The sequence below is a fragment of the Toxorhynchites rutilus genome, chromosome 2, assembly GCF_029784135.1.
Source record: "Toxorhynchites rutilus septentrionalis strain SRP chromosome 2, ASM2978413v1, whole genome shotgun sequence".
In the NCBI taxonomy this organism is placed as follows: Eukaryota; Metazoa; Arthropoda; class Insecta; order Diptera; family Culicidae; genus Toxorhynchites; species Toxorhynchites rutilus.
Window position 1 is genome coordinate 156,129,682 of NC_073745.1, and position 22,014 is coordinate 156,151,695.

Consider the following 22,014-nt stretch of genomic DNA (forward strand, 5'->3'; position numbering starts at 1 on the left):
TTTCTCTTTATATAACAACTGCCTAGTGGACGGATTTTGCGTCACTTTTGTAAGATAGTTTGATAAACGAGCTTCTCTTCTAGAATCCAGATCGTCGAACACATCAGGAAATGCGTTTACAGCTAAGTTATTAACGGTAGAGAATGTCGATAAAGAGAATCGATCAGAACAGATAGGTCCCAATGAAAAGTTAAGCATGAAATCATTTTGATGTCTTCAGTGCTGTTAAAACGGCTCCAACAAAGCGGTAATCTGAGTTTCGGAAACAAGAAAATGTCACACTCACGTCGCCATTAAATATGGGTAGGATGAACGTGGAATCAGAATTTGATCGTTCGAGCATGATGTCTTCAGCCACTTGATTGCGATAAAATTTTGAAGACATTTGAGCTCTTTTGGCACTAGCCGTGCCCGACTTTTCTTATTCCCACAACATCATCTAAAATATGATGAACCGTCTCGTTAGAGATATCCAATTCACGGGCTAACTCTCTCTCTCAAACTTAAATGACGATTTCTGAGCACCGACTCAACAAGCTTAGCAGCAGTGTCTTACAATGTCAACAAATATTCACGAGTAACGAATATGACTTTATTTCAGTGTAAATGATTTTTTTTCAACTTGAAACACACTGCGCTCATAAAATTGATGACAATAACAAACGAGTTCATTTTGTTCATATCGCTGATGCATGAACAAATTTGCTATAATGAATGAATGCGGCGTTCGTTGGGTTCATAACTTCGCTGTTATTTATACTTTGAATATCAAAAGCAACAAATTGATATTCATCACATTCGAAACGATATTCGTTCTGGCATTGATTTTGAGTCAAAATTCAGAAATAAAAAAAATAGTCACGCTGGACCATTTAGAGATCAGAAACGCCAGAGTTCGAAAAAACGAACTTTGCAAGAAATCGTGCATGATTTTGTTTGGCGAGACGGTAACAACGTTATAAATAAAAACCAACCGCACACAGCTGCCTCAGGTTGAAAGTGAACAACAGCTAATATTCATTTGGCTAAAATGAAATTCAATTCTGGCATCTTGAATAATAAAGATGAAAATGAAACTGGATGGAAAAATAAACTTCAAAACATATTGAAGAACAAAAGTTCATTTGCTCATATTCACTGGTTGTCTGGATCTGTCATTTTGATTTTTGTTTGGAATATATAGGTTTTCGATGCAACCTAGCCCGATAACCTATGCATTTGAGCTTAACGAAGATGATTTTTTCCAACACTGCTTAGCAGTTGTTTCCGGGGTGATTATGTCCCATTCAGTTGAGGTTATCTGCCGCACTTGCTGGATGCTTGTTGGTTTTTGCTCCTGGAGTGCCTTCATAACCTTGATACGCTCTTCTTTGAACCACTGCGAAAACAACAGTTCATACTTTTCGGACTAAATTACTTTTAAAAAAATAATTCCACTTTCGGAGTGAGGCTCCTTCTTTATTCTGAATTGAAATATAACTATATTTTCACAAAGATTATCCCTGCCTTTTATACTGAACGAAATGGTTTAAAATATTTAATCTTATCCTAATTCAGCATATTTGGTGGGATTGATCTGGGTGGCATGATTTTTATGTTTATGTTATCGGGAACGGTCCGGATGGCGGGATCGTCGATGTAGAGTGTGGATGTTTATGTTTATCGATCGCTGATTGATATTCTGATGACTCGCATTTTGTTTATCACGAGTGGCTGACTGGTGTTGCACTAACTCAACTTTGCGGTGTGCTTCGGATCTTCGTCTTGTTAGAACGAATATCTGCGCCCAAACCTTTTGCTCTTTTTTTTTCAAACTTTCACCGGTTCGCCGCAATTTTCTCATGATACTATCAGACCCAAATAGCATTACTGTCGTCTCGTCTGACCAAATCACCTTATTCCAGTCATCACTGATCCATGAAATGTGGTCCTGGCCCCACTTCAATCTTTTTTTGATATTTTTTGCGGATAACCGTGGCTTCTTAAATGCTACTCTGCGTAATTTTTTATCTTTTTTCATAATTCATCACATGAAATCTCCAAAAAAGATATAAATGCCGCATTTTCAATGAAAATGTGAACTCACTGGTTAGTATAGCTGGTTAATACAACCATCGGATTGTCAAAAACCCGACATTGTCCAGATAGAACAAAACACCTATGATATTGAATGAACGTAAATTCGCCAAATTACGAGCATGTTGGACTTGTTGTAATTACTTATACAAGTTCGTACTTGTTGGAATTTTTCGACTGGTTGCTTGGTACGAGTTCGTGATATTTCTTACTTTTTTGTTTATTATTTTAAAGCTTTATATTAGGCTGTCAAAAAAGTCCTGCGGTATTTTTTTTAATTTTCTTTTGTTCATAAAATTAGTTACAATCATCTGTTTTAAGTCAAATATGCGCCGTTTTGTTCGATGACTTGTTCACAACGAGATGCCAACTTCATAATACCCCTGTTATAGAAGCTCGCTTCCTTATTGGCAAAAAACTCTGGATAGCCAATTTTCACAGGGTCTTTTGTGGCTAACTTCTGACTACCTAGCTCGTTCGCCATGGACAAAAACAGGTGGTAGTCACTTGGTGCAAGGTCCGGACTATACGGCGGATGCAAAAGAACCTCCCATCCGAGCTCCCGGAGCTTCTGGCGCGTCACCAAAGAAGTGTGTGGCCTGGCGTTATTCTGATGGAAGACAATGCGGCCTCTGTTTATCAAAGATGGCCTCTTCTTCATGAGTGCTACCTTCAAGCGGTCCAGTTGTTGGCAGTACAGGTCCGAATTGAGCGTTTGGCCATAGGGAAGCAGCTCATAATAGATTATTCCTTGACAATCCCACCAAACACACAGCAGAACCTTCCTGGCCGTTAATGAGAACTTGGCCACCGTCTGAGCCGCTTCAGCGGGCTTCGACCACGACCGTTTGCGCTTCACGTTGTCGTAAGTGACCCACTTTTCATCGCCAGTCACCATCCGCTTCAGAAACGGGTCGATTTTGTTGCGATTCAGCAGCGATTCACATGCGTCGATACGGTCAAAGATGTTTTTTGCGTCAACGTGTGTAGCACCCATACATCGAGCTTCTTTGTGAATCCAAGCTTCTTCAAATGGTTAATAACGGTTTGATGACTTATCCCCAGCTCTTAGCCGATGCTACGGCTGCTACTATGCCGGTCTTTCTCGGCTAATTCAGCGATTTTGTCGCAATTTTCGAAGACAGGCCTTCCGGAGCGTGGCGCATCTTCGACGACCTCTACACCAGAACGAAAACGTTGAAACCGTCGTTGTGCAGTGGAAATGGAAACTGTATCGGGTCCATAAACTGCACAAATTTTATTGGCAGCTTGAGATGCATTTTTGCCTTTGTCATAGTAGTACTATAAAATATGTCGGATTTTCTCTTTATTTTGCTCCATATTTGCGACACTATAACTCACGAACGACTTAACCAAACAAAACACTGTCAAAATACCTTTCCAACAAGATATAGTATGACTCGATACAATGAATACAACTAGAACTACGCGCTTACAACGACACCTCGCGGAAATACCGCAGGACTTTTTTGACAGCCTAATACATGAAACTTCATTAGTGGCGTTCATTGTCAAACGAGAAGCTATTCCTCCTCATTTTAAGAGGAAGAATTTTTTAGGGTAAATATGAACAAATAATCCATTTTCTCGGCTGAAGCACAATTTCGCCCCTGGATATCCCTAACTCACAGCATGTGACAGCGTCAATCAGGTCCTGGTTGCAAATTCAATTTGCGAGAACTGTCAAACTATCAAAGGGTTGTAAATATCGGGTGCCGCAGTGTTAGCAATCTTGGGAGAAATGGTCAAATCGCCGGTCAAACGGTCAGTTTGACAGGTTTGGCAATGACAGCTGGATTGACAGAACATTCTTGACTCGCGAAACGTTTCGTATAACTCAGGGCTGGATCATTCACTGTCGTATAGGCAAGGCATGGACACTCTCTCAGTAAAACTTGTAACTCGACAGTACTTCTGGCGATAGAAAAACCATTTCTTTCGCCCCAATGAAAGGAGACCAGACAACATAGAAGTCGATTCCAGACCACATAACTGTCAAATTCGGACCAGCTGCTGATTAGTAAACCAACCTGATGCTCGTGAACGATGTTTGTAGATATCTGCTAACTCACGCGTCGTTTATAGAGCATCGTTTATCATCAGTAGAGGCAAAACTTTTTGGACAATCCAATATGTACCAAATAACCAGCATAATTCAAAAATTCTAATTACCTTTTTTATCAAAACTCGTATTCGCTGACTTTTTCCACTAATCTTAATGAGCCTAATGGGAGTCAATAACGGACAACAGGAGGATTACAACTGTGCTCTGCCAGTTGAACCTATCAGTTTTTAAGGAAGAAAGGACGAAGTCATTAGTTAGAATAACACCAGATAGTGTTGCAAGGCGCACGATGGAGTGTTCTATTTTCAAATATATTGTTCAGACAACCAGTTTCAAATGTACAAGCAAAAGTCACTCAAAGTGATAACGTTTTGAATCACTGTATACTGGTTTCATCACCACAAATTCTACTGTCATCACCACACATGGTTGTTATTCGAGAATGCACAGGAGGTAGACAAAAAATGGAAATAGACGAAATTTCATTAATGTACAATGTATATATAATTATATCGGATAAACAAAATGGCAAAATCAGTTTTACTATATCCTCGAAAAGCCGAAAAATCAATGGTTTCCACTATTTACCCAAAATCCAGAAGCAAGTTAATAATTAGTTAATAAAAGTAGATAAATTCCCGCCCAAAAAATGCAACTTCTTTCATCGAAGTAAGCATATTTTTTAAAGAGTAAAAAAAACTATTTAAAACAGTAACAAAACTTAGCCCATTCCGATTTTATGTCTATCTCCGGTATGTATTAATAATTTAGACTTGGATGTATCATTTTAACATTCCTGTTCATTGTGGATGCAAGCACAGCTATTTATTTTCGATTGACACAGTGTACATCCCAATGATGACGGAAACCAGCTACGATGCTATGAATCCAATATTATGGCAAACATCGCTCATTTCATTAACATGTATGCATATTTACCTCAACATTCTCTTTTTTTTCACCGTTAGGTTTTATCTATCAGTATGAATTCTCATGAATATGCTACAGCTCTACTTTCTCCTATCATGATTCTCTTCTATGGATCTCTCCGAATCTCATCCCACACTAAACCCAACTAAACCGTTCGCTGTACTCCCGTCTCTATATCTACTCCTCTTCACTTCCTGTGTGCTGAGCAGCTTTAGTTGTTGATTTCTATTTGTGTTTTCGCTAAATGTTAACAAATTTCTGTTCGTACTCATTTCCAACAACACTCACAATTGGAGCTATCCGTTCCGACACAACACAAAAACACCACACAAATAATGCCCAAAAGATATGTTTCCTTTTCTCCAATGTCTGTATAGAAGCTAATCTAAATGTTGATATCTGTTATCATCTTCAACCAAATTCAAGTCCTTTTTCTCTGTTCTATGTGTGCGATGTATTAAGAACGTTTGCTGTTGAATCAAATGAATATGAGTGATCAGTAGGAGCGGGCAAACAAGACTAGAAATAGTTGTTCAATTTACATCGATTTATATAATGAAGTGGAATCAGTACCAAAGAAAATATCATGAATTTATTTCTATGACTTTTCACGCTTTTCCACAATTGTTTTAACTCTGGGATTTGGGATCTGATTTGACGGGATACAAACATAGTGTTTTTTGTTCAATTATTTTGGGTGTAACTAATAATCACTGAAAATAGAAAAAAAATAAAAATTGTTCACAATGGTTGAATGCCAAAAATCGACCTTTTTTTACACAGACTCACGAAAAATGGTTTTCTATGCCAAACACTGCTAGCAAATTAAAACTAAAGAAATGTTTCGATCAACTTCAGTTTCAGTGTTATTAAGTTGTATCGAGTGAATGACAATGACTCGACATTTTCTTTTTCCATTTTTTCAGTATAAATGTACAGCAGAACCCCGATTATCTGCGGAATAGTCTGGCAAGGTCACCGTGAACAACAAAGAAGGAAGAGCCTACCACTCACTGACAAATTTCGGGAAGCTCTATAGAATTATGCTGAAGCTTGCTTACACGAATAATCCGAATGGTTATGAAATATATTTTGGAATTTCTTAAAATTATTCATATTCATGGCATGTAAACGTTTGGAAACTGCTGCTTTCGTAACTCCAAGCCCCATGTTTCCAAATTTTCCGCAATGTTCGAGCTGAATCTCATGCAATAATGCTAGCAATTCATCGTCTCCAACATGTGATCAGGCGTTATCACGCTGAAAGATATCTTGTTGTGTCTATTTTGCCATTCCGGGCGTTTCTTTCCTTCAGAAATTTACTCAAACGTATTAATTGTAGTTGGCACCGTCCAGTTTTAGATGGTAGGATCGTCCAATTATATGTTTTGATTTTTAATTTTTGGTTGGTTTCTATGTTCTTTATCATCCATATCAAAATCATTGTTTCTGAATCGTTCAAACCACTTATCACAAAAACTTTCCGACAGAGCTTATTATTTGTGAGCAGTGTTGCCACACGTACAGATTTATCTGGAATGGTACAGATTTTTTCATTATTTTTGATAGAGATTATGTACGGTACAGAGTACAGATTTTCGTCAAAAAGTACAGATAGGTACAGATTGTTGTTCCATTTGTGAAATTTCTTACATTTGAACAAAGCACATGAGTACAGCGAACGGTTTAGTTGGGTTTAGTGTGGGATGAGATTCGGAGAGATATCATGATAAGAGAAAGTAGAGCTGTAGCATATTCATGAGAATTCATACTGATAGACAAAGGTACATGACGACTTTTTACGACTCTACATTTTAAGCATTTACAATGCAATAATTGATCAATTTCTTAAGGACGAAATTCCTTACAAGGATCTCTAAAAGGATTCACATAGGACGGTGCGACGAATGTTTTGCCCCAGATCAACAGATTGAATCGTTTGTTCCAGGCTGAAAAACCTGAATTCACGTTGCTACATGAAGAGCTGGAGGATTTTTATTTGATCATTCTCACTAATATCTGCGAGGAATCTTACGTTGTTTTAATGTCCAATGCTATTAAATATGACGATCATTTGAAAAGCGACAAAAATTTAGGTTGGAATAGCAGCCGAAGAAATTATCAGAACAATGGATAGCAAGAGGCAGATTATTTCAAAAGATAATTGCCGCAGTTTTTTCGTGGAGCTGATCAAACAAATGAGAAAAAGATTCGATTTTAATGATTCGACGCTCAAGTCTGTGGCAAAGTTTAATCTCAGAAACTTTTCCAATTTGACAAGCATTAACGTTGTGTTAGGAGCGTTTCGAGGATTCTAGGATGGGAATGTACAAGATGTGGAGAACTAATTCCGCACCCTAAAGATAAAATTACTCCGTAAAGAAATCACAATTTCAGAAAACGAGCATGTACAGGGTTGGTGAACAAAAATCATTTACTGAATATGATCAGAAAAAAAAAGCTTTGAAATCGGCGCAGCAACGATTCGATGAGTGCTATTTTGAGATCAAAGGATTTGGTCTTACATCGTGGCGGTAGCTCGAAAATTTTAATAAATGATAGTATACAATCTAGATTTAAAAAAAACTGTGTGTAAGCAACGTCAAGCACACGAATGACTTGCGAATGTAAATGTAGTATTTGCAGTAAATGAATGAGTATTTTTTGCATGCTAATAAATTATTTTTCCTCTACAACGAATATTTTCGATGGTACAGATTTTTTGTACAGATTTTTGGACAAAAAAGTACAAATGAGAAAGGTTTCTGACCCCTCTGGTACAGATTTAAATGTGGTGATACAGTTTGTAAGCTTCGACTTGCAAACAATGACTATCAGGATTTTTATTCAGAAAAAATAGTACAATAAAACTTCCCGCAAAAGGAGGATTCAATACAATTGAATCATCGCATTCTTAATGCTTTAAAAATGTTGGTTGTTTAAGCTTCAATGAACTGGAGTGTATACATTCTGAAGCTAGAGTGCACGTCTTTCGAATATTTGTGTTGCCAACTTCAACATAATACCTCACGATCGTCCCTCTCCTGTGTTGATTGTGTTGACTCAATTGGCTCTCACGTTCCTAGAGGCACCCTTGTTTCTCAACGTTGTATTTCTTCTTCTTGTGTGTGAACCTTAAACTACTGCGACCGTTATTTTAAATTATTGTGGTAGAATCTGAATTCTAATTTTGTTCCTCCATTACATATTGTTGAAGACGAGTTAAAAACTAAATTGTTGACATCAGGGCCATACAATTTCACTTCAATTGACACATCGTCACTCAATAATGAGCATATCGCCTTTCAATTTCATGCAAATTTATGCAGGCTGAAAATAGGGCTACTTTCTTTTCATGCTCCTAAGGGAGAATATCACTTTACCTTCGTACAATTTCGTTTCATTTCACGATCATTTCTTTCAATTCTCACACTGAAGCGAATTATCAAATCGTCAAATGAAGGGTTCTTGTACCGAATGGAAGTGAATTATTTCCAATGAAAATTTCGTTGGAGCTCGAAGCGTACAGGAACTAATGAAAATGAAATCGAAGAATCGATGTTTCAGTATGCGTGGTGAATACACGCAATCGAAATTGCAATAGGCTGAAGAAAAATAAAGAAGTAAAAAAATCATTTTCATCTTTTAGTTTCGAAATTATCAAGCCCTGGTTGACATAAATTCAATTTTGCTTCTGGTTTCCCATTCTATAATGTAATGGGGTCTTCTTCTAGAAAACGATATGACCCTGGTGGTGTGTTTTGAACAGTTGGACAGTTTCGAACAGTATCTTCAATGCTTTTTCAGAAATACTTTTGTTTATTAAGTAAGAGACATATTCAAAAATCGTTTGCAAGGGAGATTTGATCATGACAGTATAGATAATTTTTATATAGAGGTAAAACAAATAAACAAATGTAATACATGAATCCAGGCTAAGCACGCCTTTTACCGGAAGTGAACTAATATAGGTGTCAGTTCTGGAATGGTACGGGATCGACGGTAAACATGATCTTGTCGGTGAACAGGATTACCGGATTTTTTCGATCAAGAAAGTTCAATAGTTTCTTACATCGCTCGACTCGTTGCTCCTGAATGCATTGGTGATCATTTGAATTTTTTGTAGCTAGGTGTCGTTAAAGCACCACTTAGCGGTCTATTTGGTGACCATAGCTGTGCAATAGCTCATCATATTTCGATTTCATCAATTATTTGGTTCTAATGAAAATGAACACAATTTTTTTTTCAATATGATTATTTTTTTATTTTTATCAAATTTCTAGAAAAAAAAATTGTATTGAAAAAAAAATTGTATTGAAAAAAAAACAGTGACAAAAAAGTTCTCTTTTGGCCTTCAGAACCTGCTGCAGGCACTTCGGCATGTTCTACACCAGGTTCTTTAGACGCTGTTGATCCAGCTCTTACCAGGCGCTCCAAGGCTTCAAAAATGTTTTTTGTAACATTAGTTTTGTCAAAACAGACATCAAAAATCACCCACAAATGTTCATGATGAATGGGGCTGGGGTTCGGGCTTTGTGGAAGTCATTCCAGTGGTTTGATCTGACACAACATGAAGAAAGACTAAGTCTTTTTATTCATTTATTTTATTTATTTATCACCGTCTCGAATTGTTTATAATTCCACAGACTGAATTCTTATATTAAATTCTTAATCCTATTTTTAAATACAGTTTTGGACATATCGTTTTCTTGACAGTATGCTGAAAACTGGCAGCTGAAGGGTGTCCTGTGGATTTTTTTTGCACATCAAGAATTACCAATTTTTGGGTATACAAAGGAATTTCTTTCAAAATGCAAAATTAGGGGGTCTTCGTAGCCACTCGGTTACGCGTTCGCTTACCAAGCGATCGATCGTGAGTTCAAACTCAGGGCCCTCAATTGACCATCTTTGTGTTGTTATAGAATAACTACGTCCACGCAACCATCATCAGCGATGGAAATCGATCCACGGTCGAAATAAGATCGATTCATCCATACAACTGCTCTGCTCTGCAAGACACATCGGGCTGCTGTTCTATAAATAACTCAACAATGATCAATATCAACTGTCTCCGCTGTCCGGTCTGCTGAACAATGGATGAACAGAAAGAATACCCTTACGCCTAAATGGCTACTACTGTGTAATTTATCATAATGTAATGGAACAGAAAACTTAACGCCTAAATGGCTACTACTAACTACTGTGTAATTTACAATTTATAGAAACATAAACATATGTACATGTACACGATTAAAACCCGGCTCTGTTACAGCTAAAATGCTAATGAGCCTAATAAATAAATAAATGAGATAAAAAAAAAATGCAAAATTCTCTCCAAATGCACCAGGTGAAACCGGTGAAAACCCTGTTTTCCAGTATTCCATGAGTGAAACTTATATATTTTCATCAATATACCAAAAAAAATGCAGCATGTTTGATTTAATTTGAACCAAATAAATGATAGAAGTCCAAAGAATGATGAGCTTGGCCCTTTAACCTGCCACTCAGTGTACGAGAACGAGCTTTCGACTTTTCTTCAAATAAACATATACGTATCCAGGATTGTCAACTATTATTTTCAAAAATCAGAGAGAATGAAAATAAAAATCAGGAGAAATCAGTATTGCTCATAGTGGGTTGTCCAGAAAGTTATTGTCAATTTTTGGGAAAACAAAAGCACAAATTTCAATCAAAGCATTGTAATTTAATTTTATATCCACAGTTTTGTTTCACAATCCTTCGCCATCTTTATGGAATTAAAAAAACTTCTACGGAAGGAGCAGTAACATACTCCTGCGAGAGAAAAATATGAGAAAGAATTAATTTAAGAATAATTGAACCACGGAATAGGTTCGCAGCTTAACCCATCCCCGAAAAATCGAACAACAACTTTGATAATTTTTATGGCTTTTGAAAGCAACTATATGATATAGTTTTGGTATCAAATGATAGCATAGTCTATTAGCTTCCTCCTACTATCAATTTCATTCAATTTTGTATTACTTTATTGGGCCATAAATTCGGTGTACAGCAACTATGTGCTGAAAATATACAAACTCACACAACCTAACAAAAAACAAAACCTTATAAAATTCAAAAATGTGTGATCTTTTCTACAGTATTACTTTGATGAAAGATCACACATTGTGATGTAGAATGAAAACCATTGGTTCTATTTGGCGATTTTTTGATTTTTCGTCATTTTTCGGAAAACGAAAAAAAACGGAACAAAAATGATACTTGAAGGTTGGAGTTTCTGTAACGCCAATAATCAAAATTACACCAATGGCTATTATTAAAAAAAAAATTTTTACAGCTTGGTCGTTAATGGGTTAAATATTCTACCCTCCTAGAACATGTTTACTTCCTCGTCGAAAACTCTTGTGAGCCACGTGGAACTCATTCCAAATTCCACCAGAAACAAAGTATGACTTTCTTCGGGTGAAGACCGGATTTTGGACTCATTTCGCTTATGCCAAGTTTTTTGCCGCTTAACATATTGTTGTAAATGATCAATTTTCATCACAAGTCACGACTTTCTTCAAAAGATCATCTTCGTTACCTTTATGAAGAGATTCTCAGATGAAGATGCAATCCATTAAAGATTTTTCGGTTGAATTGTGTAGAACCCTCACATTCTAACGATGTACGTAACCAAGCTCCATGCTCATGAACGATGGTTTTAGATAACTGTAGTGAATCAGCTAACTCATTTGTCATGTATTGAGGTTTATTTGTGTTCAGCGTCTTGATTTGGTCATCATAAGTGGCCGCACGAACTTTTCGAAAAACTTAATTTTCTTCGATAAATGAATGTTCTTATTTCTGAAGGTCTTATACATAGATTTGTTGCATATGGATGTTATTTGCTGCGAAAATATAACGGAACTCGTATTTTTTTCTCTTTAGAACCACAAAATTCCTAGTGGCTAATATTCCTTCTATTGTTTTCTTTCTTAGTCTATTTCTAATCTTTGTTTTATTGAGATTGAATTAATAAAGTCGTTATACCAATGCTGGGGAATGTAAAAGAATTAGTAAGCATGGTATAAGCATAAATGGAAAAGTTAGTGTTTCACCTGGTTGCATCTACATGCACTTTATCCTCAATAAAGCCATGTTTTTCCTCAAACTCAATATCGTTATATTTCATAAATACGTCAGATAATCTGGTGTCATGAAATTTCCTGGCACTGTTTTAAAAAGCCATGAAACATTTGAGTGTAGAGTTAAAAAAGTTGAGCACAGCTCAAGAGAATTGAACTTAATGTAAGCTTTATACAAGTGCGGACCGGACAGCTGTTATGACAGTTCTCATTTCCAACTAAGAAGAATTTGGCATGGAAACCATATATTTATCACGGATAATGTTTATTCTGATAAAGCAAAAAATACAAAAACCTGGAAAAAATCAGGATCATTTCAGAAAAATCTGGCAAAATTGAGTGTTTATCAGGATATCAGGGAACGTGCTGAAAAGTCTGGGAAATCCTGAAAAATCAGGAAGGTTGGCATATCTGTACGTATCATTTAAAAATTGCGATTTGCCAAATCCGAACATCTGTTCCTTCCGCCTAAAGAAGGACCTTTGTCTGGAAGGTCGAAAAATAATGAACTTCCGTGATATTTTCTTGGATGTTAAGAATCAAGTGAGTGTTCGGGTATTTTGGTTAGTGCTTAAGGTATATTTAAAGATTTATTTTCCATTTTTTGAGTGCACGAATAATGATTATTACGATGTTGACAGCTGGATTCATATATGCTGTCTGAAAATCGGTACCTTACTGGTGATATCGGTTTTGAAGTAACGGGGTGTCGCAGATCGAGTTTCAATAAATATTCTGAAACTTTAGAACAATACCTAAGGCGTGACATAGGAGTTTTTGTAATTCAAAAAGTTATTCGATTTCATGGAAAATCGCTGTTTAGAAGCTAATAAAAATCGGAAAAATTAGATATAAAAAAGGGGTATTCAACGCTTTAGATAATTCATTTTTACATGCTGATGAAAAATTCAGCCAAATCGGTCGGGTAGATCCTGAGATATCGATTCCACCAGCTGAAAAAAAAAATGTTTTGGAACCAGAACGCCGGAACGTTCTTAACAGCGGCCTCGTTGACTTTGTTCGCAACAGAAAGGCAGTTTGCTTTAAACCGCCTTTCGCTTCTATCGCTTTCACGTCTTCTTCAAGTTTTCCAATCTCTCTACGGGACGGAGCTCTGAGGTGTTGGAATAGTTGTGATCTTTGAGTACCATCTACACGTTATTCTCGGCATAACGTTCCATCGTCTTCTTTCGATAATGGCAGAATGCTAAATGCGGCCAAAACAAAAGTATTTGCTAAATAAAGTCAGCAGACGTTCTCGAGACATTCCCCAATGTATATGTCCCCATTTATGGTCCAACCTGTGTCCAGGTGGCGATAAAAAAACACTTTTCCAGCCGCAGATACAGATGGCCTGTAAACGCAGTTATTTCTGGGAGCTTGAATAGTGTTATGGCCTTGAAGATATCTGGCACTTTTCTTCATCCCATCTCCGAATGTAACTCCTGTCTCAAAACAAACAAAAGTTGTTTTGCATCGAATGTAACTAGTTAAGGAAATTAAAATCATTAAAACAACCTGTAGCCCAAAAAAAGTTCGAAGAACATTTTTCGTGCCATTAATTCATAATTTCAGTTTGTATAAACTCTATAAATTTTTTAATCTATTGTTGTAATTTGTCACATTTGCAAAAATATATGAAAAAATATTTTCTTGGTGGCCATATCTTTTTAGCATATACATTGTATTAATCGATGAAAATTGGCAACAATTAGTATGGATATCTTTCATTTAAGACTACATATTCAGTTGATGAAACAGATCGCAACATAATTGATTTCAGATTATTTTGCCGAAATACAGACAGTATTATCTTTCTAACATTGGTTGCCTGTTATTTTATATCACTTCTATTCCTACATCGTGTACACATCACCATCACCATCTCTCTTCTTGGCAAAAATGTACAAAACTAAAATAATTGTTGTAAATCAAAAAACATTACCAAAAAAATGAATGCCAACGCCACCATCGATGTCCCCGCTGCAATCACACGATACGCATACGAATCTTCGTGTGTTCATAACCCCCCAAAAACCAAAACGAACACGAATCTGTTTCCAATGCCCTGGGACGGTGGTCAGATTCCACGACGAGGAACATGCGAACTTGCTAAATTCAATGTGGCTTACCGCGATCACGTTTCTCTGTGTTGGCTACGGTGACATCGTCCCGAATACCTACTGCGGCCGAGGCATCACGCTCACTTGTGGAATGGTGGTAAGTACAAAAAATCTCTCCATCACAGCTCACCAGCTATCACCCACCCCCAGAAACCGTAACTCACACAAACACAGCACACAATGCTTCGAACTAAACACTACTGCAATCACAATAGATCCTGATGTGGAAGAACATTGTAAAAAAACATCATACAAAGCCACACCAATACATTGAAATCCGATACTAACACACACTATTGCTGCTGCCAATACTACTGCCACTAAACTACTACAACTGCAACGACAACTACTACTATTATCACCACTATTACTATTTCTGTTTCTTTCGATGGAGTAAAAATGGAGGATTTTTCGATAATTATGGTTTGATAACCCGAGGAATAACGGAAGTTTGCATATTTTCAATCTACTGTTCTTACTCTCACTATTTGGATTTGCAGCCCATTCTTTGGCCTATCTGCTAATGCACAAATTGTTAGAATTGTACTGTTCGCCACGATTCATAGCAAAAGTTCTCATCAATGTATTCTAAAGTTTATACTTGTTTCTAATTGGTTGCGGCCCATTTTAATGAAGTTCATATTTAATATCACACATTTTTCGTTTAAATATGATTATAATCCTTCTGTTGTGGAATGTTTAGTTCACTCTCTTTAGTTCGGCCCCTTCTGAAGGTGTAATGTAAATTGACTCAAAAATTTCGGGTAAATAAGCACGCAAAATCGAAGTACGTAAATCGAGGTGACCAGCAAACCAAAACAGGTTTGCGGCCAAGCTGTTAAATATAACATTTCCTAAAGAAACAAACTGAATAATCTACTACGAACACAAAAATTGAAACAAATCAAATGATTGTTGGTTGGTTCCTACCGAAAGCCTTTCTCCGAGAACTATGGAATACTCAACTATTTCATTAGCATCAAACAATGAATGAATCATCACTACCTATCCTATCATGTCCTCTGTAAGTCAAACCGTATTTTAAGACAATAATCGCTAGCTACTTTCAGAATCCCTTAAAAGTCTCAATCGTAAACCTTGTTATTGTTTTCGTAACGCATACAAAATGTTTTCCCCCCAGAAGAATAGCTACATTAAGCACCTTTTTAGCAACCAAAAATCAGCCATAATTCGGTTATGACCAATCCATCTACAGGTTTCATGATGAAGAACATGCCAATCTATTGAACGCCATGTGGTTAATCGCAATAACCTTTCTGAGCGTTGGCTTTGGTGATATCGTGCCGAACACGTACTGCGGCCGAGGCATTGCAGTCAGTACGGGTATTATGGTGAGTTTTATCAAGCTAAATTAATATTACATTCTCTTCTAATATCAGCAAACGAAAAAAATGAACTAAAAAGCCGCGTGCGAACACTGACTGTGATAAAAGAGACATGATTAAACCTTCGCCATGTGTTCATTGTATGTTTCACCCAGTGTCGTAACTACAGCCACAGTGTAAACCGTAGGAAACAACGAACATAAAAATGATGACAATAAATATAACACTCGTTAAAATTACCAGTAGTAGTGCTATGCGATAGTTGACTGACATAAACTGATTTAAATGAATCCAGTAAAACACAGCCTAACACTACAAATAACGTTTGGCCGAAGTTTGATAGATTAACTCAAAAAATCCGATTTTTACACCCTGTAAACTGGTTATTACAGAATGTCAGAGCTCCTCCACATTAAGAGAAATTTCTATCAATTGTCATACAAACAAGTCAGTGATCTTGGCCCTATAGCGGTTCACCATTAATTGTTACATTATAAACGAATTTGTTTGTTTTATAGTCTAAGAAAAACGAACCAATGATTTGAAGCGCACTAGGTGGCTTCACGCGCAGTACGACGTCTCAACAGATGCAGATGAAATGGCAAACCACACTTAAGTACGACGCAAGTGACAGCTGTCGAAATCGTGCGCACATCAAAAAGTGTTGCCAAATTAAAGTTCCTGTATGCATACACCAATTTTGTTCATGCTCGAAAGTTTACTAACTGTGACATTCAGAACTCTCAAGTAACATATTTCTATTCGTTTTTCCTCATTTCAGCAATATCGATTTCACAGAAACAAGACTTTCGTTTCTACTCTCAACCCGGTCAATTTCTTGGTATTCATTGTTCTTTTTTAATACTTTTTAGATGTGACAAATTGTTTCCTGTGGAATCTTAAAACGAAACAAAAGAAATAAAGGGTGTTCCACATCAAATTGCATCACAGAAAAAACGCTGTACAAAATTACCTAGTTAACTGATCCTTTTCAAACTTTCAGACAAAAGAATATAACCCATTAGTAAGCTTTTGGCATATTTATTTCATTCAACTTCAATGCCATAACCGTATGCTTAAAAGTTGTGTACAACATCTGGCTGCAGGTTCTTCTGTACGGAAACTCACTTTTTCTCCATGTCTTCCTCAGATTTAACCTCCTTAGGATGCTTCCGTAGTGTCTGCTGTAGTGTCGGGTCTGTAACAATCAGTTTACAGGCTTCATACCATTCCAGGTCATCCGTTGAATAGTGGCACGAGGCTAGGTCCGGCCAGAAGAACGTAGGGCCCCCGTGTTGCTATCCTTGTCCTTGAGGTAGGTCTTCCCTTTTACAGTCCCGGTAGTCACGAACGGCGCACATTGCCACACATCCGATTGCCACATTAGTAGATCGCTTGCCAAATCATGTATTTCTTGGCAAACTTTGGAAGTTTCTACTTCCTCACTTCCTCCAGAACATCAAACATGTGCTGGGCGGTGAAGAACAGTAGCCCCGTAAGCTACCGGAAGTTCGCCATGATAAGAAATTAGGCTTCGTCAGCAGATGGATATACAGTTTCCGGGCCCGTGACTTTCCCTCCGTATTTTGCCGTTCGTCACCATTTTTAGCCTTCTGTACTTTGTACGTATGCAGTCCCTTCCGGTACTTGGCTCTCTGAACGAAAGACTTGTACAGATAAAATTTTTTGGCCACATCCCTAACCGGAGCATCGAGATTCCGTTTAAGCGCTTTCACGACACGCTCGCGATCCTGATCACTAATAGAACATCCGTTCTGACAGCATTTTTCCTTCCGTTCGATACTCAGAGCTTCGTAGAAACGTTTAATCAAACCACTCACAGTTGACTGCACGATTCCGAGTTGTATTCCGATGGCCCGACGAGAGAGTTGTGGATTTTTCAAGTGCTTGCGCAAAATCACGTTGCTTTTCGAGTATGGCGTCATTACAATTTTCTAAAAACTGACAGCGATAAAAAATACAGTGTAAACAGTACACTCTAAACTACTTCTACCATAATTTTCAAAAGAAAATACCCGATGGGTAATTTTCTACAGCGTATTTTCCGTGATGCAATTAGATGTAGGACACCCATCAGCCAAATCTATCAAGCTTCGGTCAACAAAAAATTATATAAGCAAACAAGAACTTAACATAAAATGAATGCAGCAACATTAAGTAGATAGTATAGTGCAGCTATTCAGACAAGGAATGATGTTTCAGCACCTTTATAAAGTGTTCTTCCTGCTAGCTAAGATATCACATCTTTTTGCTGCTTACTGAAAGTTTCTTTTTTCCATCAATAAGATCTTCTCATAGAAACATAGAGCATACACCTGCATCTGTTCCCCCTTCACTCATTTGTCGATGGGAAACAATTCCACAGGTTGATGGAAATTAAATAAGATGAAAAATAGCATATCATTCAATACCGCAAACGTGCTCCGACGACAACTGAGAGCAAAAGAAGCACTAGGTGAAACCAAATCCGAAAGTAATATGGTGTATTATCACGTTCTGTACGTTAGACATAGAACACGTACTCCGGCACATACATCATACATCAGCTCATTCATTTTATGAAGGAGAATTGATTGAGAGCTATCAGCTCGATCAAGCGATGATTTTTTTTTCGTTTGTTTGGTTCCATTATAACCTCGTTGGATAGTTTCGTTTTTTTGTGACTCATTTCTTCTGGAATTTATGCTACAATCCGAGTAGTAAATCTGTTCATGTTTGTTTCACATAGAAATTCATTGAGATTCAGAGATTCTTCGAAAATGAACGTGAATTCCAATGATTTGATTTTTGTTGCAATTTTTGTAAAAAAATGTTTGATCATTTTGCATCGATCCATTACTTTATATTACCAGTTCCGTAACATGTTGATAACTATTTTTTTTACTTATACAAAATTAAAGGTCAACATCTACAACATAACCTCTAAAGAGAACAGTTTGATGTCTGAATGCTGAATGCTAGTATAATCACAAAATATGTTTTGAAAATCAAATACAGGGTTTTCCATTTCGGGCTTCCGAAAGTATACAGCCCTGCGCTGACAACCGTTTGACATAGCTGTCAACCAAAGCGTCATATCGTTAGTTGAATGTCTGCCATTTTACAATATGGATCGTTTAAGCATCGCACAACGTGTGAATTTTGTTAAATTATACTAGAAAAATGATGAAAAACCGGCAAATGTTTTTCGAGCATTACGGACGGATTTTGGTCGTCATGGACGGCCTACAGAGCACACAATCGCTAATGTAGTGCGTAAATTCGAACAAACTGGATCCGTACCGGATATTGTGAAACCTGTGCATCATCGTAATGTGCGTTCGGCCGAAAATATTGCTGCTGTTGCTGCCAGTGTGGAGGATGACCCGAATGCTTCGATTCCACGGCGTGCTCAGCAATTGGGCTTATCAAACACATCATTGTGGCGAATTTTGCATTTGGACTTGCACCTACATCCATATAAAGTCCGACTGGTACAAAAATTAGAGCGTGGTGACCATGGAATGCGTGAAGATATGGATACGGATGACATGTGGTTTCAGCAGGACGGCGCCACGTGCCACACAACACAACCGAACATGGGCATATTGCGAACGAAATTTGAAGGACGCATAATATCGCGTTTTGGTGATGCCAATTGGCCGTCCAGATCATGCGATTTGAACCCGCTAGACTTTTTTTTGTGGGGTTATGCGAAAGACCGTGTCTATGCCAACTCTCCGCAAACTCTTGAACATTTGAAGGACAACATTCGTGAAGTTATGACCGAGATACCGCCCCATATGTGCCGAAAAGTCATCGAAAATTACCTGTTCCTGATCAAGGTGTGCGAGGAAGCCCTAGGTGGGCATTTGAATGATGTTGTATTTCACACATAATGGCATAAACCAAACTTTAATTTGAAATAAAAGTTTCATCGAAATTCGAATTCTAAGTGTGTTTTATTTCAATTTACTTTCGGAATTTAAAGTTGGAAAACCCTGTAGTATTATGATGCAGATATAACCAGACAGAATATTTTGATCCTCCGATTTGTGTGTGATTTTCGATTTTCATTTTTATTGATGTTTCGTTAAACACTCTCCAGTACATGTGAGTACAATTGGATCCCTTTCCGAGTTATATTTGTCTATTATTTTTTCCATCTCTCGAAAAATTTTCCAAAAAAAATATTCGTCCTTGGAGAAAATGAAAATTGCAAATGTACATCATTTATCGGATGAAGCCAACGTAAACATAACCAAGCGTACATAATATGCTCTAACTGTACAATTATTCTCATTACGAGTTCCAAAATTAGAACCTTCCGCAAATGATCCTTAGATAACACAAAAGCCGTCATTCGAAAGTAAATCTAGGTTTCAGAGTGACACTAGGTACTGTGAAAATCTATTGGTGTAAGGAAGTGTAAGAATAATGATTCAATTTTGCTTTAATATATCAAAATAGCGGGTTATTGGTTGTTACGGTATCATGATGATAAACAATATTCATATTCTCCACCCCCCGGCTGACGTTTTCGACATTATTGGAGTTAAACTGTAAAGTATGGCGTAACGGGCGCTCAAACAATTGTTCGGGGTTCTGCCAAAACGAACCAAGCGCCACAAACATTATTTTGAGATAACTCAATTTGCAGTTTGGGCTTCTACTAATTGACTGTGTCTGATCAAATCTATCATTTTATCGCTCACATGTTACAAATAGGATTTCAAACATAATACTCCCTTTCATGCGGTACGCACACATCTTCGTCAATTTCTGATTCAGATCCTTTATTCAAATGAAAAAAACTAAATTTCGTTGCTGCTAGACACTCAAAACTTCGTTCTCTTTGCACCCAAATCGAACCAAGTACATGCTAACTATTAACATAAAATGATTACACAACACATTAGTATTTTGTAACGCCTCTGGGCTAATTTCATGAATGGTATATGTATAGAATCATTTTTGCTGTTTTTGAGGAAATAATATCCTCATAAATCAAAATAAATTGATTTCAGAATGCATTACGCTTGGTTCGTTGTGGTTGAAAGCAATTTGAAAAATGCAAACCAGCCTCTTAACACGCTTCTATACTTCATGGCAGCCCTTAGGCTGTCTTACTTACCAGATCCCGACGACATCTGATTCCAGGAGCTGTCCGAACAGATAAATCTGTTGAAGATTCGGATTTGCCTTCTTGGAGAAAACGATCACTATCATCCGATGTCATATTGCGGGTTTATGGGTTCGGTTTGTTTGAATGTAATTTCGTTTTTATTACAGTCTGATACACTGGATTTTTGTTTTGGATCTGTTGTCAATTGTGCAAATGACATGGTCATTTTACAGTTGATTGATTATTATTTTCTGCATCCAGTTACTCAATTTTGAAAAAAATGGCGCTTGGTTCGTTTTGAAAGAACCCCGACCAATTATGAGTGAAACAATCACAAAACTGTCCGACAGTTGTTCTTTTATTTCTAGCAAAACACGATCGTACTTATACAAAGCCGTGTACAGTTTCCAAACACCATCTGCTGAAGCATAATGATCTTCTTGTTACTATGTTACTATACTTATATACTATGTTTCAGAAAAATACTCATTTTTTTAGTCTCTACAGATATATGAGAGCTCGGTTGAAATGCTGTATATAGGACAGGGTATTGTTACTATCTTCATTTATAAGTCTAGCTTTATACACTTTATTGTTTGGTCAAGCACGAAACATTTAAAAAAGCCAGTGTTCAATAGGATCAGATGGAAATCGAAGATCGGTTTCTTTGGTTATGAAACATAGTGCATGATATACGTTCAATAAATATGGCTCCAACCATCTATGCGATTCCGTTTGTAATATTGTAAAACAACCATTATTGTTTTCCTATGTGGAGTCACTACGCTATAGAAATTATATACTTCGGCGGCCTCGTTCGTAATTCGCATACCCGCGTTTCAAAATCCATTGGTGTATGCATTTTAAAATTAAATGAGTAAAAAAAACTTTTTAAATCAACATAATAATAACACAGACAATGTGCTAAAAGTTAAAAAATAATTAGGCAAGTAACAGCTAGCAGCTATCACACCACCCTAAGTAAAAATATTTTTTAAGTTGAACGGTTTCATTGTGAATAAACATAATAGTAATACAGATAATGTACTAAAAGCTAAAAAAATTAGGTAAGTATCAGTTAACAACTATCACACCCCTTCCTCCACTAATCTAGTGCATTGATGAGACTATAACAAAATCGTGGGGAATATTATGAATCCATTAACATTAACCAATTTGATTTGCCGCTCGAATTTATTTCAGTCTCATCAATGCACTAGAT

The 22,014-nt window shown here is 37.0% G+C and overlaps 1 protein-coding gene across 25 annotated transcripts in view; it reads left to right on the forward strand.

Moving 5' to 3' along the window:
• The window catches only part of LOC129770377 (small conductance calcium-activated potassium channel protein), a 691,836-nt gene that overhangs the window by 628,919 nt on the left and 40,903 nt on the right, over nt 1-22,014 (forward strand). For 23 of the 25 annotated variants that reach the window (XR_008742104.1, XR_008742103.1, XM_055773169.1 and 20 more), the window contains one exon: nt 15,538-15,673. Coding sequence is in view for 23 of the 25 variants with exons in the window: in XM_055773169.1 (XP_055629144.1) it covers nt 15,538-15,673 (136 nt within the window). In the remaining 2 variants the exon portion in view is untranslated. Of the gene's footprint in view, nt 1-14,282; nt 14,419-15,537; nt 15,674-22,014 lie in introns of all 25 variants that reach the window. The other 2 variants (XM_055773170.1, XM_055773174.1) reach the window with 1 other exon arrangement.